The 20310-nt window shown below is 36.1% G+C and overlaps 1 protein-coding gene across 1 annotated transcript in view; it reads right to left on the bottom strand.

Annotated features, from left to right (window-relative positions):
* The window catches only part of enox1 (ecto-NOX disulfide-thiol exchanger 1), a 168487-nt gene that overhangs the window by 33296 nt on the left and 114881 nt on the right, over positions 1 to 20310 (bottom strand). The window contains exon 9 of the mRNA XM_051959456.1: positions 10967 to 11179. Within this exon, the coding sequence (XP_051815416.1) occupies positions 10967 to 11179 (213 nt within the window). The remainder of the gene's footprint in view (positions 1 to 10966; positions 11180 to 20310) is intronic.

Below are 20310 nucleotides of genomic sequence, written 5' to 3'. Positions count from 1 at the left end.
TTTTATCGTCCTTGTTGAGTCGCAGTTTTCTCCTCTCCTATCAGATAACATCAACTCTTGACTGTTCTGTTTCTTATATTCTATAAAGTAATTCAACAGACGTATTCCCATCATTTAATTAAATACATGGTTGCAAGATAAAATATATCTTGGGCTGACATAATATTATTGCATAAACTTAATACTGTGTGGAATTTGAGCTGAAATTTCTGTGCTAGTTGGTTTAAAACTAAATTCAAATTGAGGTAACTTAATGAAATCGGCTCTGTAACTTCATTTTAAATGAACTTTTTAAAAAAAACCTGTACCTTAATTTGAAGTATTCTTGGAAAACTTCAAATGGTTGAGACTTTATTAATTGTAACAAAAAATACCCCAGAAATTAGAGGAACGTCTAAATCTCCTAACTCAGCGAAGTATGTCATGTTGAGTCCAAACCCTATTTCTTAGAATGGACATCCTCATAGAGTTAAAGTTATGTCCAATAGCTACTATTTATTACTATTTTGTACACTCTAGTTAACGTTGCAGTCAAAGCTGTCAGACTCTACACTGCAATGGAAAAAAGGAAGGCTAAAAGGGCTGATCACAGGACTTCATCTGAAAACACTGTTGCCACCTCGCAAAAAAGTTTGTGCAGTGAAACCTGCTTTCATCAGCTGACAGAGTCCCATTAGATTCACCTAAATATGCCTCATGGCCTTTCGAGCAAATTGTGCCCAATAAAATTAAAACACTGTAGAAAATAAATGTTGAAGGTCATTCTGCCTCGTTTACACACAGCTTTGTTTGGCATCCATATTTGCACACAATATGCAGACGACACTAAACTTTACTGCAGTAATGGAAATGCTATATTGTAGTGAAAAATGAGTCAACAGTGAGTAAAAATGTGACTATTTGCAATTCAAAGGTTTCAATGAGCTAAACTGGTCTGTTTTTAATTAAAGATTTACACAGTTTGACTGTCAATACAGTCAAGCACCTGAAAAACCTGCTAGGTGATTAATTTTTTGTCTGCAATCCAAGACAAAAATTCAAATTTTTCATCATGCTTGAGGGAAATTCTAAAAAAACCCTGGAAGGATAGACAAAGCTTTGTGGAAATGAGGAGCTAAACATCCAAATTTCTGCACATTTTTGAGTGACTGAGCAGACGATGAAAGAATTGCAGCATGTGGAGTAAAGTGCTTCCAGATGATTGATAAAAGCTTTTATCTACAGAATTCCTGACGTGACTGAAAATTATAATAACAGCCTGTCAAACAGTCAAATATTTATGTGATCCGGATGTAAATTAACATGGAAATGGAGGAAGAAAAACAGAATATTAGTGAGTTATCGTTGAAGATATACACCATAAATGGCAAATATTATTCGTCCTCGCTCAAAGTAATAAATCAAATAAGAAAATAAATCCTGTTGGTGGCTCATTCGAGGGAAATTCTGGCTTATTTCAGCTTGGTGTATTTGCCATAAATGTGGCTCTATGTGCCTTTTTATTGGAAACTAATACGAGCCTCCCTAAATCTAAATAGACATGATTTGAAGTTAAAATAGAAAAGTCCTGAGTGCCTTTGCTTCGCAAACAAAAGGTAAAAACTCAGCGAAGGACCGAAAAAGGACTGAAAAGCAAAAAAGAAAATTCAAGGTGCTCTGAAACTTAGCAGCAAATATTGAAGGTTTTTCATGATTATACTCCAAAGCTCAGAGTACTGAGGGGTATTTTTATGCTGTAAACATGATCTTTGTGTGAATGAGTTCTCTGAATGTCAATATGGAAAAACTGAACCATTCAACATATGAAAGTCTTACTACTTTCTTTGAAGAAAACTCTAAATGGAGTTATGTATCTTCTTGTATTTACGAGAATCAGTTTATAGATAACAACAAAAGATGGAGGCAGAGACTCAACCAACTCTGGAGGAAAACTTCCCCAGATTTGATTCCAGACCCAGAAAACAGATGTGTCCACTGATGAGGGATCCCTCGCAGCTCATCAACGCAGACTTTTGTTTCACTTCCTCAAAATCAGCCGAAGGAAAAAGCATGATGGCCTCAACGAAACGCTTTCCATACGAAAAAGCAATTAAGAGAGTGTCCCGTCGGCAGTAAACACCAGCATCTGGTTATGTTTGAGACCCATTATGAGCTGGAATTACAGGCTTGGCTGAGAGGACACGCTACAGTTGTTGTGGGTAATCAGCCCTCGGTAAAAAAAAAACCTTCAGAAAATAAAGATAACGCCAAAAAAAATCCTCCAATTACAGCTGAAACCAAACAAACCAAACAGAAACCAAACTTTCAATTGTTTTTGGAAAGCTATCCACTTTCAAGGCTTTTTTCTGCGTTAAACATTTGAAATAATTCATGTAAAAAATTATGCTTGTTGAGTCATGTCATTTTTGAGTCCCACTTTCCCTGAGTGCAAAGACTAAGTTCCAGTATAAAAATCTCATTCAAAAACATAGGAAGTTTTACGCTTTCATTGCTTTTCATTGAATCATGGTCAAATTATTTTAGTTTTTTTTTTGACAAGGATTCACAAAAAAAGAGTGCCAAAGGGAGAAAAATCTTGGTGCTGCCACCACCGTGCTTCACATCATGATGCTGCCACCACCGTGCTTCACATCATGATGCTGCCACCACCATGCTTCTGTCAGGGCCTCCTCCTCTCCCTGCCCTTCCTGACATCCCACTCCCTTTTCCCTATCTCTCTCCCTCTATCTCTCCCTCTCCCTCTTTCTCCTCCGCTGTTCCAAGTGGAGCCAGCCATGAGGCTGGGCTCCACTTGGCAATCAGCGCTCTCCACAGAGTCCGGGCAGCTGTTGCTCATTCGAGTGATTACACCTCCTGCCATAAAAAGACCGGTTCCTGCATCCAATCTCTGCCAGATCGTAAAGTCTGCCTATGCAGTCAGTTTCCCTCTCGCATCTTGAAACCTGTTTGATAACTAAGTTTGATATTAACATTTGTTTCTCCTCTCCTTCGCCTAGAGCGACCCAGCTGCCCAGATCTCCTCCCGTCCCGCCTGCCCCCTCGTGCTCCTCTCCGGATTCCCCTTCTCGGTTCCCTCCCTGGACCATCAGACCCTCCTGCCGCCTCATCGCCCCGGACCCCCTGCGCCTGGCTTCCCCCCTCTGGCGTCCAAGCCTTCTGTCCTCCTGCCGCCGCGAGCGTCCACCCAATCCCGACCGCCGCACTCTGATCCCCCCAGACCACCCGCCGACCGCTGATCCCCGGCTCCGTCGCTCCTTCCCCGGACTCCTCCTCTCCGTACCCTCTCAGATCCTCTTCTGGCTCCTCTCCCCTCCACGATTCGCCCCACCTTCCCAATAAACCAGCTTTTCATCCTGTCTCTGCCTTGGTGGTATGTTCTCTGCTTGGGCTCGCCAGTGTGAAACCGTGACAGCTTCACATCATGATTCTGCCACCACTGTGCTTCACATCTTGATGCTGCCACAACCATGCTTCACGTCTTGATGCCGCCACCACCATGCTTCACATCTTGATGCTGCCACAACCATGCTTCACGTCTTGATGCCGCCACCACCATGCTTCACGTCTTGATGCCGCCACCACCATGCTTCACGTTTTGATGCTGCCACCACCATGCTTCACACTGGGGAAATATTGTGTGTGATGATGTGCAGTGTTTGGTGTCGCAGGGTCGAGTCTGATGGACAAAGAGCTCCCTTTTGTTCTCCTCAGACCAAATCTTCTTTAAGTTGACTTCAGAGTTCCAACATCTTCTGGTGAACTCTAGCCAAGATTTTATATGATGTTTTTTCTGCAGTTGCTTTTTCTTCACCACTCACCCATAAAACTTTGACTGGTGACAGTTCTTCCCATCTCAGCTGCTGGATGGAGCTTGTATCTTCTTCAGAGGAGTCATAGGTGTGTTGGACGCCTCCATCAATTTTTCCATTTCTTGCATGGTTGCCCAGATTTACAAAGGTTCCATATTCCTTCTGTTTCTTCATGATGGACGTAACTGTAGTCCAAAAGATATTCAGTAACTTGACCATTTTCTTGTTTCATCCCATGACTTATGCTTTTTAGTAACCTACATATGAGTCATTCCATGTCAATTCAACAAATGCTTGTTGCACCACTTTCTCAGATCCTCCCAAAATTTTTTTTGGGCTTTATTTGGGTAATTTTATGAACAAATGCAAAGTATTATGGTTATAAACATACAGTATAAGCAGTAATGATCTAATCTAATACCCATAGTCAGTCCAAACTTAATCCTCGCCTATGATTTTAGGGTTTTAAACTACTAAAAAAAGCAATTTATACTCCTTTTACATGGTCAGAATTTTTTCCCCTTCCAAAACTTTTACCCTTCTGGTGAGAAAAGTATAGAAATGAATGAAAATAAAAAAATACTGGACTGTGGAATTTCCCAAAATATCCTTATTATTTCATGGGCGACTTTATTTTGGGTTTTTCATGCCTCTATTTTAGGACTTATTCTTGTGAAAAGACATTGAAAGAATGAATTTTCTTCTTTACTAAGGAAAGTTGCATAAGGTAAAAGTTTTAAAACATTAAAATAAAGCTTATTTATTGATTTATAGGCTGTTGAACTCAGGTGTAGACCCAAAATAGCCTAACTTTAGGCATTAAAAAGTGCATGTGGGATACATGGTACGCGGTTCAAATTTTTTTTGGAGGAACTAGTATGTGTGAAGTATGTGTGAACTTACTTTCATATTTGTTTCTTGTGCCAAAGATGAGCAACTGCTGAATCAATTTACTATACATTTTGATCCTCGTTTTTGTTTTTAGGAACCATTTACATGACCAACTAAAGATGAAAGATGAATCTGAAGCATCAGCATCGTAGTATAAGTTACAAAGGGCATATCTGAAGTTAATTATTATATAGACATTGTTTTTTCTTTCATACAGTAACTGAATAAGAAGAAATGGCATCACTCCCAGACTGCATTCTCAGGACAGCCTCGGTATCGTATTTGACTTATCAGCTGAATTTGAAGATTTGCAAGTGAAATTCATGCACCCAAAAGGTCCCAGCAAGAAGTTCACATGGCCTAGAAAGGATGACGTAGTGTGGATGCCTACAGCCCACATCCTCTGTCCAATCACTGCTCCTTCAACACGCCGTGGTGGACAGTACCACATATCTGGTGCAGATGATGGCCTGATTTCAGAGAAATTCAAGCAGTTCAAAGGACAGAAATAGTGGTGTGATAAGTTGGGGACAAATTACATGTTTTACATGGGACCTAAGGCAATATAACTCATTTTAACTGCAATATATTAGTTAGAATTCCTAAAAAAAACGCCTATAAAACATAGTGCATTTCTTGGTTAAATTGGCCATGAAGGATTCAAGAAACAATGTTGATACTTCAGATATCAATTATTCGGATGTTTATTGTTATACAGACAAAGTTTCATGTTTCTACTCCATGTCCCACATTGGTTTCTGTGCCAATATATGTATGGTGTTTTTCAGTCTGTTTCATAAATAGGCATCGTTTTGAGGTCTAAGGAGACTAGCTAGCTCTTGGATATTTTTAGGTTAGAGAGAACTTTTAAGGTACTTTGAGATTTTTATAACATATGAACCTTGTTACTTATTAAAATTTGTGAAAAAAATGCCTAAATTCTTGAAAAATGCCATTTTCGCCAAATTTTTAAATTGCCCTGTACCACAGAGAAATGGGTATATTCATTCCAAATTTTTTTTTCCTGCTCTATTGTTAAGGTGTTTGAACCCTTCAGATCACTTGTAAGTCTATATCATCAGTCAGTTCCCAGTATTATCTTCCTAAATCAAGCCTTTCTACCTAACATATCAATTTCCGAGTGGAAAAATAGGGATTTAAATATTTTATAACTTAGCAAATAGCAATCATATGATGTTAAAACTTTGCAAGTAATCTATTCTTATGTTGGGATAGTTAAAAAAAAAGTTTGGAGATGATCAGAGGAGGTCATGCAACAAAATTTCCTCAGATTTGTTGAAATGAGATGGAATGACTCATATGGAGTTTCTTGGAGTGTTCTTTAGTCTTCATGGTGTAGTTCTATCCAGGAGTACAGGATTTTCCAGACACAGGAGTCTTTGTATCACTGACATACATTCCCTGCACTCAGATGATCTTTGTTTCATTAATTGTGTGACTTTTAGCACCAACTGGCTGCACCCGTGTTGAATTAGGTGAGTCAATTTAATTAATTTGACATGAAAGAGTCTTTATTTTGGTAAATTCTTGTCAAAACAGCCAAATTAAGCTGACCATGATTCAATGTTGAAAAGCAATAAAAGGAGCAAACTTCTACAGAGGGTGAATACTGTTTATAGACAGTGTAGAAGACCCCATACAGACAGATTTAGGGTAAGTATTCCAGGTTGAAATAAGCCAGAATGACCCTTTAAAGACTAGTATACGGCATTTAAACTGTGTGTCATGTGATGGGCAGGTCTCTCTCCTGGCCAGTGCTCTGTACTTACATCTCCTCACCTGCAGCTTCACTTCCTTCACGACTGATCAGGGCTGCATTTATCCAGAATGGAAGCTGACTTTTAGACTTTATACACAACAGAAGTGCCATCCAACGTCACATTTTAGGTCAGTGGATGTTGTAATGTAAACAAATAGTGAGCTAAAATTACTGCTAGACTGAATACAGTGTGACTTTTAACAGAGAAAACTTCCATTCTGAGTGAAAATGCTGCCTTTTAAAGTTTGGCTCTGACATCTCATTTCACTGTAACATCTGCAGCTTTATTTTAATTCACCAAACCTGAATGAACATAAAGCAAAATCCAAACAACATCTGTGTGCTCAGGACTTTCTCTGATCGTTTCTTAGTTTGATCTAAAGTCGACATGAAAACAAACAATATATGGACAAATACAACAACAGCGCTGTACTTACCTCCTCCAGGTTTAAACGCACAGTGACCCACATGATCTTTATATTCTGAATGAATTGCTCTGTTAAATCTGCATTAAGTGATGTGTTTATAATAATGTGATCAAAATGACAGAATCGCTCCTAGTTTTGGTTTTCCAGTTGCTTCTTTCAGCTCCTGTGAAGTAGATTTAAATTTACAAAGCTCGTCTTTTTTGTTTATTTTGGATATTTATATGAAAAACAACATAAATGAACATTATCATATCTAGCTGTTACTGTACTGTCCTAGCCTAGCTTAGCTAGACTGTATTCCTGTATTCCCGTTATAAGGGATATACGGGAATATGGGCTAGCCCTCCTCCATTGACACATTTTGACAGGTTTTCAAGCTCCGAGCAGATCAGACCGAACCAATCAGAGCACCAGAGGCGGGAGTTAACGATGCGACCGCAACAGAGCGAGGTTTCTCTCGTGCGCTTTCCTCTGTTTTGCACGGGCTGAATTTGTCCTTAAAACCTCAACAAGAAGCAGCTCTTAAAGCTTTTCTTTTTAAAAAGGATGTATTTTTAATTCCGGCAGGCTGTACGATAGAATGCGTAATGCTGCCCTCCACTGTTGAGAGGGAGAGCTTAGATTTTCCTCAGGACCCCTGTACGGCGAAGGAAGCTGTTAAAACTACAAAACATCATGGCGGAAAGGCAATTGTTAGGTCGCTTAGTGATTGCGTCACACATGTGTTACGCTGATTGGCTCTCTCCAATTCCAGCTGTGATCGGTAGTCCCGCCTCTGGGCTAGATTTGGTTCAATGGAGCAGTTCCAGACTGACTTTATGTGTATTTGTAATACACAATATAAAGGCTGTCTGGTCCCCAGGCAAGTACTGTCCTTCAGCTCTCCATATAAACACAATATTATATCCCATGATATTATATGAAATACAAACAGACCTGACTGATTAACTAAACTATTAAGGTTGAGATTCGACAATAATATTTAATATATTGATACATGATTTATTTTAATGAATGAATGAATGAATTAACTAATTTAAGATTCTACAATAATAATTATTATAGAAATTATCCTGACAAATTTAATTATTAAGGTTAAGACTCTACAACATGATATAAATTGCAAATGTACTTGCATAGCTTAAAAAACATTAATTACTATGTACTAAAACAGATGCAGAGAGTACTTCCTTATTTGAGGCATCAAATGCCCCAAGACAAATTTTTATGAAGAAATCCTCATTTTTACACCGATACGATGAATTTCTTAGTAAATTACTAATTTCTTTCACATCTTAAAATGATATTTTCACCCCTGTTTTACATTGTAGTTTATGAGATAAATAATAACTTGATTCAATTTCAGAAAACAGTCAGAAAGGAGAAATCAGAGACTATCTGGTGATTGAAGTGAAACATTTAGAGGTGGTGGAGACCAAAACGGAGCTAAAAGGAGAGTGGATTTGGACATCAGCTGGACACAAACACAATTTTAGTTTAATAATCAAGTCTGTTGCTTCATGTCTGCCCTTAGTGGCCAAAAACATTTAACATAATCATTTAGCGGTGGTGGAGACCAAAATGGAGCTAAAAGGAGAGTGGATTTGGACATCAGGTGTATATAAACACAACTCTAGTTCAAGAATTATGAATTTTCTGTATCTTCCTTCCAACAGGTTAAAAAATTACCTAATGCAGCTTTAGGTGTAAATATTTCATTGTGTGATGGTGACAGGAATGTTAAAGCAGCTAACGTGGCTTTCGGTCGCTGTGTTTTCTGATGCCGTTCTATTAAAAAGGTCACAGTGTTGACTCTGAAACCTCAGAGAGACCGACCTAATCGCCAGCACACAGCGAGCTGAAGATAATGGAGCTGATGGTGAGATGGATGGGGGAGTGTTGTCATGGAGACCAGGGCCGAGATGCTCGCAAGGAGGAGCGAACGACTCGCATCGGCTTTAAAGTGGATGTGGTAAAATGGCTTCACGGCCTGCACCTCGGTTATCTGCCGCCACACCCTGCAGCAGCGTCGCCTCGGCAGCACTCAGTGTGTCGAATGGAGCGGTGATGGGGATTACACGCAGCTGAAACTGGCCATTTATCAGCCAGATTTCTGCTGAAAAACAGCTTTTTACGGAAAGTGGGCCTGAAAATTGTTGCATTTTAAGATATGAAACATCAAACCTCAGTGTTTAGCAGCTGATAGTGTTTGAAAAGACCCCTGTTTATTTCCACCATCAAATCCAGCACTTATTAGCCAGATTATTGGAGAAATAATAAAGTGTTGGAGGTGAACTCTGTATATGGCATCAATTAGACTGTCAACAGTAAATTAAGTCCAGTTTTCATGCAGTGTTTTGAGCCTAAAATGATTTATTTTGACCTTTCAGTATTATACTGGGTGTTTTCCTGTAATTTAAACTTGGATATTGTTTAAATTTGACTGATTTTCATTTTATTTCACTTTCCAATTGAGTAGCAGTCGATCAAGAGTGAAAAATGGATGATAAAAAGTTCTCTTTTAATGAAATGTTTGTAAAATTCATATTAAAAAAAGGGGAAAAAAGGATTTTAATTCTTAATTCAAATGTGTTTTAAGTTCCATCCTTGATCAGTTTTTAATTTGTTTTGTGTGTAAAAATGTGTACAGTATGCACAATGTTTGAATTAAAATTTAGTAAAATAGACTTAGTGGTTACTGAGCACTGGCTTTGATCAGTTTCATGCACATGCATCAACTATTGTTAATCATTTTTCCTGTTTACTATTAAATTCTTGATCTAAAATACTATTTAAATATCTAATTGTGATTTACTTTTACTTATTAAACTTGTCAGTTAATGAAGAACACCAAACGTTTTGTGGTGCAAAACCAGAAAATTACACAATTCTGTAATTTGACATAATGTGCTTTTGTATGGAAAGTTGTAATATTGAAATAATCCGACCAAACTTGTTCAAAACTGAATCTGAAGAAAAAAATAACGATAAAATATGCACTGTTAAAAAATTAAAAAAAACATGCTCCATTTATTACTGCTCTTTAAAAAATCATTTACGGTTGTTTAACAGATTGTTCGTATTTTGTTAAATTACCTATAATTATTATTAAAATCATAGAAAAAACATGAATTCACATGTTAAGACTAAAACAACTCAACCAAAACTATAAATAACAACCACATCAAAAATGTATATTTTTACAAATGATAAATAATTCTTTTACAATATTTTACTGTAAAATTATACTATTTGTTATTGTATTTAATCAGCAAAAAAATCTATATTTTACAGACATTTGCTGTTAAAAGGTCCATAATAAGGATAGAGAAATGGTAAATTATTTTTTAATTGTTATGTTACAGATTTACTGATATTACACATAATACCTAGTATAAATTACAGGAAGAGAAATACGAATTTACAAGTAAATTGTGCTACAATCAAAAAAAATCTGTTCATCTAAAAACACTAATTTGATTTTTCTGAACACGTAAACATAAAATTAACACTTTTACTGCATGTAAATCAGCCAAACACTTGTATTATTCTGCAGGTATTTGCTCGTCTTTAAGCATTTTTTTTTAGTTTTTGAGCTATTATTTTTTTAAACTTTTTTTCTGATTTTCACCATTTTATTACTTTTCTGTTTTTTTACAGTGCAAAAGTTGACAAAATTGGTTAGTCATTTTTATTATGTGGGAAAATCCTTGAAAACCTTTTTTTATGAGTTTAAAACTACAGTTTCAAGGCATAATAAAAAACACAATATTTACATGTTTGCTGTTGACAAGCTGGTTGGTCGAACATGTTCAGGCTCTTGTATTACTTTCAAATTGTGATTTATTTTCTCAGTCTTTCATTTGCTCTCGTTGGTTTTTCCACCAAGTTGTTTCTTTCTGTTCAGAGATTTGTGTCTGAAATGATGAAATTCTATGAAAACATGCAGTATGAGCTGAACTTACCTGTCATTACAGCAAAAACATCCCACTCGTCTGTTGGTCTGGAAGCTTCTCTCACTCTGACTGTACGAGTTTAAAACAGTAAAATGTTCTTACACTGAGTTAAAATGGCCATCAGGGCGTTCTTGAACACCTCCTTGGCTCGCTCCATCTCCTCCTCGTGCTGAGCTTTCTCACTCATCAGCCGGCGCACGTGGCTGTTGGCCGACTGGATCATGGAGTAGAAATGGTTGGCAGTCCGCCGGTTGACTTCGCCGCGGTCGATCCAGGTGAACAGAACCGCCGTGGCCTCGTTGAAGTTGTGGTCGTCTGAGGGAAAAATGTCAGAAAAGGTGAAACAAAGTCCTACAAGGTGTTTCTTTTTTGAAAGACAGTCTCCATTCACAGCTTTTAAAACAAAACATGATGAGTTTTCTGTATTTCTGTCTCACTAAAAGCAGCTAAAAGTCCCTGAAGCTGACTTCCAGAAGTAAAAGTCCCATTCATTCTCCCCACAGACAGCCTGAGTGAATCACACTAGGAGTTTTCTAGAGTTTAGACAGGATTTGACTCTCCTGGTTGAATCATCAGCACCAAAGATGAACAACTCAGTTAGAAAATATCTGGTTCTTTGATAAAAAATAAATAAATAAAAGCCCAAAGACCTAAAAACTGAAGGAAAATATTCAACATATTCAATATTGATTTTTTTAAGGCGTATTTATACAACAAACATCCAATCACAGAGGTTGAAACCTGCCAGGTGTGTCGCTAACGAAGAAGCTTAAAAGCTAAAGATGGCAAAAGTTGAGTTTAAAGGGTTAAAATCTTGACAATGATTGAATATTTGGTAGTTATATTCATGACTGACGTAGATGAAGAGTAAATAAACTAAGCTAAGCAGGATAAGACAAGATGATGTACAGTATATTGAAAAATATTAACATTACATTCAACATTTTGAGTTTTTAGGCATGGACATTTTTGTCTTTAAAGACTTTTATATTAAAATCTGACACTGTGTAAAAAATAATACTATATAAGATCAATGTTGGAGTTAGTCATTGACAAATCCCTGACTGGTCACTAAATAAATTTTTTATGTGTTTTTTCATTCTAAAATAACTGTGGCATCATGTAAACAAACTGGCATTTAAAGGGTTAAAATCCTGAAAATGAATACATATTTGGTAGTAATGATCATGACTGATGTAGATATAGTGTAGATAAGATGAGATGAGATGATAAGATGATGAGATGAGATAAGATGAGAAGAGATAAGATACAATAAAATAAGATCAGATGAGAGGAGATAAGATAAAATAACATAAGATGAGATGAGATAAGATACAATGAAATGTAAGATGGGATGAGATGAGATGGGATGAGAAACGATATGATTGGTTAAGATAAGACGATGAGATAAAATGAGATATGATAAGATGAGAAGATATAAGACGAGATGATTGGTTAAGACAAGACATAAGATGAGATAAAATTAGATAAGATATAAAATGAGATATCTTATATCATCTTGTGAGATAGAAGATGAGATAAGACAAGATATAAGATGAGATAAACAGAAAAAAGGATAGTGGGTGTAGCACTATTAAATGTCAACATGCAGAATCGTCTTAGAACAATGATGAGGACTGATGTAGAAGATGTGTAGATCAGATGAATTTGGGTTGTAAATATCATATAGTTCTCATTCTGGTTCTGATAAATTCAATGACTACATCTTATCTTATGGTTTCTGCTGCTGCCATCAACACAAACTACCTCAGACTTTCACAGCTTTGTACACCAAACTACAGCAGATTTGTTCTGACTGTGGTTCTGTCCAGTCTGAAAACACTATGGCTGTTTTATTGCAGTTCCTCTGTTCTTATGAACGCTTCAGCTCAGCCAGTTAAAGGATTCCTGGAGACATTTTCCCTGAACTCCGTCAGGACAACATGTTAGCACCAGTCTTCATATCTTCCTCCACCACTCCTTTGTTTAATATCTGCTCCCTCATTGTTCCAGTAAGATGGATGAGCTGATTCTGCACGCTGACATTTACCAGCGCTACGCCCAACACGACCCGAAGCGGCCTGGTTCTGGACAGACGCAGTCCAATTAATGTAAAGTTGCAGGAATGTCAGAATAAATTGCAGGTTTGTGCAGCGCCACCAGCACTCGGTAATCAGTAACCAGGATACTGGTGTTTATCACGTCTCCAGAGAAATGGAGACCCAGAATTCTCTGAGCTTCATGCAAACACCCCAAATATGATCAAAACCAGAGATACTGCTGGGCCTGGAAATGAAGAAATGTGGAAGGTCCTCAGTAGTAACACAGCAGCTGTTTCATATCAATACTTCATGATGGCAGTATTGTTATTTTCTACAATTAGGGGAATCTTTGCAACATCTACATTAGAAAAACTTATATCATGTCAACAATTCTTTTGTATATTTCTTTTTTCTTAGCTTTTTCCCCCTCCATGTTACACATCACCTTGACTGCTACAACTGCAAATTTATCTTATTTTATATCACATCATATCGTATCTACTCTTCATCAACATATCTACATAAATATTTATTTGCGTTCAGGATTTTTAACCCTTTAAATACCAGTTTGTTTACATGATATTAGATATGTATTATGAATAAACACACTATAATTTTTTAGATATATTATTTTTGTTATTTTATATTTCAATTTTTATCCATATAGTAAGGGCTAAGTGGATTTTTTTTTTATTTATTTTTTTTATTATTTTTAAATGTGACACTGAGGACTTTAAAGACAAAAATATCCTTGTCTGAAAAATCTCATAAAAATTTACTTTAAATTACTATTTTATAAAATACATCATCATATCTACACCTCATCTACATACCTACACAAAGATTTCATTCTTTTCAGGATTATTAGCCCTTTATTATTAGCCCTCACAGTTATTTATGATGAAAAAACAGACTATTATTAAAATTATTTCATTAAAAAAAATCTTTACAATTATTTTCTATACAAAAAGTGCTCAGTGGATTTTTTTAAGCAGTTTTCACATTTTTTTTAGTTATTATTCTTTTTAATACTTAAAGACAAAAATGTCATAGTCTAAAAAAACACTATAAAAACATATTTTAAATGGTTAGTATTTTATATATATATCATCTTATCTGATCTTTTTTATTTTATGTATACTTTATCTACATATCTAAACAGATATTTATTTATTTTCAGGATTTTAACATTTTAAATACTAGTTTGTTTACATGATGTCACAGTTATTTATCATAAATAAACACACTGTTATTTTTATAATTTCATTTTTAAATTCTTATTTTTTCAATTATTTTCTATACAATAAATCCTAAGTGGAGTTTTTAAAACCAGTATTTGTATTTTATTTTATTTTTTAGTGTCAAGATCTTATAAACAAAAAGGTCCTTGCCTGAAAAACAATCTAAAAATGTACTTTAAATTACCAATACTTTAAAATATACATAGCTTACCTTCATCTATATATCTATTTTCAGGATTTTAACAGTTCAAATGTCAGTTTGTTTACACGTTGCCACAGCTATTTATTATGAATAAACACACTGTTATTTTTATTATTTCATTTTTAAATTCACCCACTCCCCTAATTATTTTAATTAGTGACCTAAGTGACCTAATTAATTTTCCATTCTAATAATTGTTAAGATAAGTGGATTTTTTTTTTAAAAGTAGGACTAAAAAAAGCCATGTCAGGACCTTAAAGACAAAAATGTCCTTGTTTACAAAACACCAAAGTGTCTGCTCAAATGCGTCAAAGGACATTTTTCTGAACTCTTTAACCACGTCCACAAGTAATTTCTGCTGAAGCTCAGACTAGCTGGCACTGGAGTTCAACAACTTTTAGCATTTGGTCGTCAAAGGTGATACTTAAAGATTCTTTAACATCCTCCTGAAACCATCTGCCTTTAAAGTCCTAAATGTGCTTGAACAAAGAAACTGATGAATGTCATGAAGGAGGATTGTTTTCATATTGACAGCCGCTCTAAAATGCCCGTTAATTTCATTTTCTTTTCAGAACTTCTGAGCTGAACTCCCTCCTGATCTGTATGGTGACTGAGGAGTGCGAGGTGGAAGCTGTTTCATGGGACCTTTAACATCCAGTCAGGCTAAACAAACAACAGAGCAGCGAGTGAGGACTGAAATCCCTCTCTGGGGGCGCTCGCTCTTCACGGCTCCGTGAACCACACCGCAGTCGACGAGCACAAAGAAAAGTCATTTTTGATTTTCGACTTTTCGAGCAAAGAAAAAAGCTGCATTCCGGTCTGAGCCATAAAAAGCAGCGAGTCTCTGCGGGCCTCCGTCGAGTGCATTCTCCCCCATTTGAATAACAATGTAGCGGTGCCACGGAGCCCAGAACAGAGTGAATTAGGGAGCGTTTAATGAGCTCGGTACCCGTCGCAACACAACCTGTAAGAAGACACTTTCTGATAAAGGCCCATTCACACACGGCGGCAGATTACAGTCACATTACAGCGAGCACAATGAGGCGCCGCCAAACGGGGACGACTCGGGGAATAATGGAAGTTTATTTCCCCCGCTGTTTGAGGCGAAGAATGAATTGAAAAGGGTTATTCGGAGAGAAAACATGCTTGTTTATGTTGGGTATTAGAGGATGGATGGGGAGGCTGAGCTTTGGGTGTTGGAGCTAAACTGGAGACGCAGAAGCAAATACCAGAGATTCAAAGCAACCTGCTGCTGGTATGGAGGAGATAAAACAACAGAGAAAGGATAAAAGCAAGAAACTAACTTTATTCTTATAACTGCTGTGAATTATTGCTTTTTAATTTTTTAAAATGGTGTTCCCTACAGTTTACACGACACTGTTTGCTTCTATAACTGCACATTTATCTTGTCTCAGATTTTCTTATCCAAACTCATAGTCAGGACTTTAAAGACAAAAAAAATGCCATTTTCAAAAAAAACCAAAAAACATTTAAACAGATTAAAAAAAAAAGATTAACACCAAAATTGATTCTTTTTGTTGTTTTTTTATGCAGTGTCAGATTTTTAATAAAAAGTCAAACTCAGGACCTTAAAGACAGCCATAAAAATATCAGATAGTGATCTTGTTGTCCATTTTAAGTTTAACTACAAAATATTTATTATTTTCAGGATTTTAACTCTTTAAATGTCAGTTTGTTTACCACTGCTATTTATTATGAAAAAAATTGGCAAAAATATATCACAGTCAGGACCTTAAAGACAAAAATGTCCTTGTCAGAAATAACACCATAAAATGTTATATATAAACATTATTTTCAACTATTATTGACTCATATTTTTAATAAACAGCTTATCTTATCTTATCTTAGCTGATCTGATCTTGTTTCAGATTTTTTAATACAAACTCACAATCAGGACCTTAAAGACAAAAAACTATCCCCATCCAAAAAAATAAAAACACGTAAATAGATTTTTTTTTAAAAAGAGATTAACACCAACATTGATTCTGATGTACTATTATTGTTTTATGCAGCGTCAGATTTTTAGTAAAAAGTCACAGTCAGGACCTTAAAGACAAAAATGTCTGTGTCTAAAAACGTTATATATCAACATTATTCCCCACTATTATGCACTAATATTTTTAATATACATCATCTTATCTTGTCTTATTATCTGATTTTTATACAAACTCACAGTCAGGACCTCAAAGACAAAAATGTCAATATCAAATTTCGAAATCACAGCTTTAGAAATATCCAGTATTAATCCTGTTTTCCATTTTCACAAAGTTAGATTTCTTTCTTTCTATAGTTAAACTGGAGACAGACAGAAATACCAGCGATTCAAAGCAACCTCCTGCTGGTTTGGTGGATATAAAACAACAGAGAAAACACATAAGACCACTTTATTCTTCTAACTACTGTGATTAACTGCTGTTTATTTGTATTTTTTAATGGCATTCCCCACATTTTATACTACCCTCTTTGTTGCTAAAACAGCAAATTTATCTTATCTTATGTCAGTTTTTTTTAATAAAAACTCACACTCAGGACCATGAAATGTTATTTGGTTAAAGAGACATTTCAGAAATATGGTAGTTTTCGGGAATTTTACCGTTTGTCCAAGGTCAGCGGCTAATGAATTCCTGTGGTTATGGACTTAGTGTAGGCTTCTGTTCTGTTAAAAACTATCTGAGCTTATCTAGGTTGGTTGCTCACTGTTTATTGGATCAAAAAAATGTGTAATTATGAGTCTACAAGCACCCAGACTAGTTTAAGACAAAACAAAATGTGATACTTGGTTGCTTTGCCTCATTTTTACTTTAACTGACACTACTTCGTTGAAAATGATTTGATGTCTGTATTCAGTTTTGATTGCATGTTTATTAAAATTGAACACACAGATGCAGAGAAAGGAAAGGTTATACTGACACACAATAATAAGACTTGATGATTATGTCTAATACCAGACAGAAAACTTTCATTTGATCATAAATATTACCAACTGTTGCATTAAACATGGACCATCTGTTTTTTTTTCTACCTCTGGCAGCTGCCATGGAAATATTTCTGCAAGACAAGGTTTGAAAACATCTGATTCCCACAGTCGGTGGTATTGTGTTGCCCGGCAACAGGTTACTAATACCAGAGATGTGCGACCGAATAAATACTTTAACTGTGGGTGCAAAATGATAAGTCAGTGGTGAAAAATATATTCAAAAATGTTTGGTTTCCTTATGATTCTATTTCAGCTGTTTGCAGCAGATTTTAGAATAAATATCTGGGATGTTTTACATGTAAAAATGACACCAGTTTGATTTTAATGCAGCAACACTGGAGGACGATGTTTGGTTTCCCTGATGAGGAAACAGGAAACGGTAATGAGCAGCGTTCTGGAGCTGGATGGGGTTAAATTACACCAAATTACTAACATGATTCCAGCTTCCTACCACACATATGCAGTAGTATCAGTCAGGAGTTTAGGATTCAGCCGCAGCAGAGAGGAGGAGGAGGAAGAAGATGACCTTCACACTCCTCCACACTCATCACTCAGTCATCACACCTCCGTCAGCCCACGTTTCCTTCACATATCCTCACGTGCACAGACAGCAGGTGAGAGGCAGCTTCAGAGGAGGACAGGAAGTCACCAGCATTAAAGTCAAAGCTAAAACACGGCAGATAAACGGGGTGACGCTGAACGTTCAGAGCCTGCAGCGAACCAAACATCGAAGCTGCCTTTGAAATGAATTATTCATCCTCACGGTTGGTTCTTTTACCAGACACATTCCTGCTCAGGTCCTAAACAGGGTGGAGGAAAAAACTGCTGACTCCTGTTAGAGCACAAAGTCAGTCCAGTTAAACCACGATAAACGTTTTAATGTATAAAATACTTTGTTTTAATATGAGATGAGCTTAACTGATCCCTAACTGGGGAAATTGAATGTTACTGCAGCTGGATAAAGATGAAAGTAGCAGGACAAGATTTTAAAAAAACTACAAAAAATAAAGATATAATAGTTTGTTCACCAGTTTTTCTTATTGAATGCTCACATAAAAGCAGACATTTAACATGCCATGTGACTGTTTTTCCGCACAAAATGAACCAATCATCAGTCAACAGGTTGTTTTAATGTAGAACAACGAGGAATATTAAAATATATTATAGCAAGAAGTGATGTGAGGGAGGAATGCTGGTAGGAAACTGCTAATCATGTAAATTAAGTTATTTATTTTACCACTTAGAGACTCTAAATGCAGGAAAATAAACCATTAAAAACGGGTTTTTTGCTTGAAAGTTTTATAGCTTACAATATGGATATTTATAAAGATATTTGTGAAATTTTAGCTTCATACATCAAACACTTAAAAAACCTTTTTGACTTATGCTTATTCTTTTAGGGCATATTTTTCCACTCATATGTATCTTGTATTTACTCTGCTGATAATATTTCTAAGACTTTAACTCAGCAACTGTAACTTGGGCAATTTCCCCTCAGGTACCAATAAATTATTTCTGAATATTGCAAATTTTGCAGGTTTTTATCAAGGAGACTTACATTGAAGTCGCATCGTGAATCATAATTTATCATTTTATTTTTTCAAATAAGTCTTATTTAGATTTTTATTTTGAAAATATAACATCATTCTGTACTGAAAGAGGCTTTAGACTAGTGATTAGAACCATAAACTCATTAGAAAAATGTTTACTGAGACAACAAATCACATCAGAAGTAGCCTCTTTTTCTCATAGACTTCTATACAACCTGAAACCAGAGGAGTCGCTTCCTGCTGGATGTTGGAGAGAATAATAAGACTGCAGTTTTTTCCATTTTTACATGCAGATTATGAGAAAAACAGCATTTTACTCTAGATTGAGGTTGAAAAATCAGCAAGAAAGGTGCATTCATGGAAACTAAAAGTCTAATAAATGGATTATATCAGCAGTATTGCACATCTTGTGGGATTGAAGCAGATAAAACTGAAAGTATCTTTGCGAAATCAAAGTGAAAATTGCTCTGTTTTTGTTTTACATTGTGGATAAGAGAACTTAGAGGTAACTTCATGTTTTCATTTTAATTTCTGCTCCATGTGTCCTTCTTAGTCATTATTTTCCTTAGCAACCTTTTTATTCTGTCCTCTCATTATGTAAACCATCAACATCAATGCTTTTCTTCTATTTTACCAGTGCAAAACCCCATTTTTTTCCTATTCAACACCTAAAATGATTCACCTCTAACCTCACAACCACATATTTTCAAACACACCTGTCACTTTCTGTGCAGACTTCTTTAGCAGACGCCCCAAACAACTAATAATAACTAAAAATCCCAGTTTGCCGTGTTGAAGCTTGAAAGATTTTTTTCTTTTATCAATTCCTTTATTGTCACAAAATTCCTGTTTTCTGTCACTCAGAATCTGTGGAGAAGAATCCGTCTCCGAAAAGTGAACTCACAGGATCCCACAGCAGAACAATAACAACAGATAGCTGCTAACACGCCACGTTAAATCATTATGGAGCAGCTCGACTGTAAACAAACGGGGATGTAAACAACAACAACAGGGATGTTTGTATCAGTGCAATGGAGAATATCAATAATTGTGTAGCTTCCTGAATCATTCATTTGCACTTCTTGCTATTCGATATCACAGCAGGTGGAACCAGACGGGAGATTACACACACACACACACACACACACACACACACACACTGACAATCACATTTAGAGCTTTGTTAACTGTGACCTCTAAATCGTTTTTGTTCGAGCCGATCGTGGTTTTACTCTAATATATTTGATAAAAGTGATTTTCTTTAGTCATCGTATCCATGACGACGCCAGCAGGTTTTGTTCTGCCTCCTGAATACGCATCAGATGTCTTATTTTTCACAGCTACGTGAATCAGAGTCAACCTAAGCCTGAGAGTCCAACACAGTCGGACTTTTTACATCAGCTGGCTCAACAA

The sequence above is a fragment of the Acanthochromis polyacanthus genome, chromosome 14 (assembly GCF_021347895.1).
Source record: "Acanthochromis polyacanthus isolate Apoly-LR-REF ecotype Palm Island chromosome 14, KAUST_Apoly_ChrSc, whole genome shotgun sequence".
Classification (NCBI taxonomy): domain Eukaryota; kingdom Metazoa; phylum Chordata; class Actinopteri; family Pomacentridae; genus Acanthochromis; species Acanthochromis polyacanthus.
The sequence above is the reverse complement of the archived record's forward strand: the minus strand, read 5'-3'. Positions and strand labels throughout refer to the sequence as shown.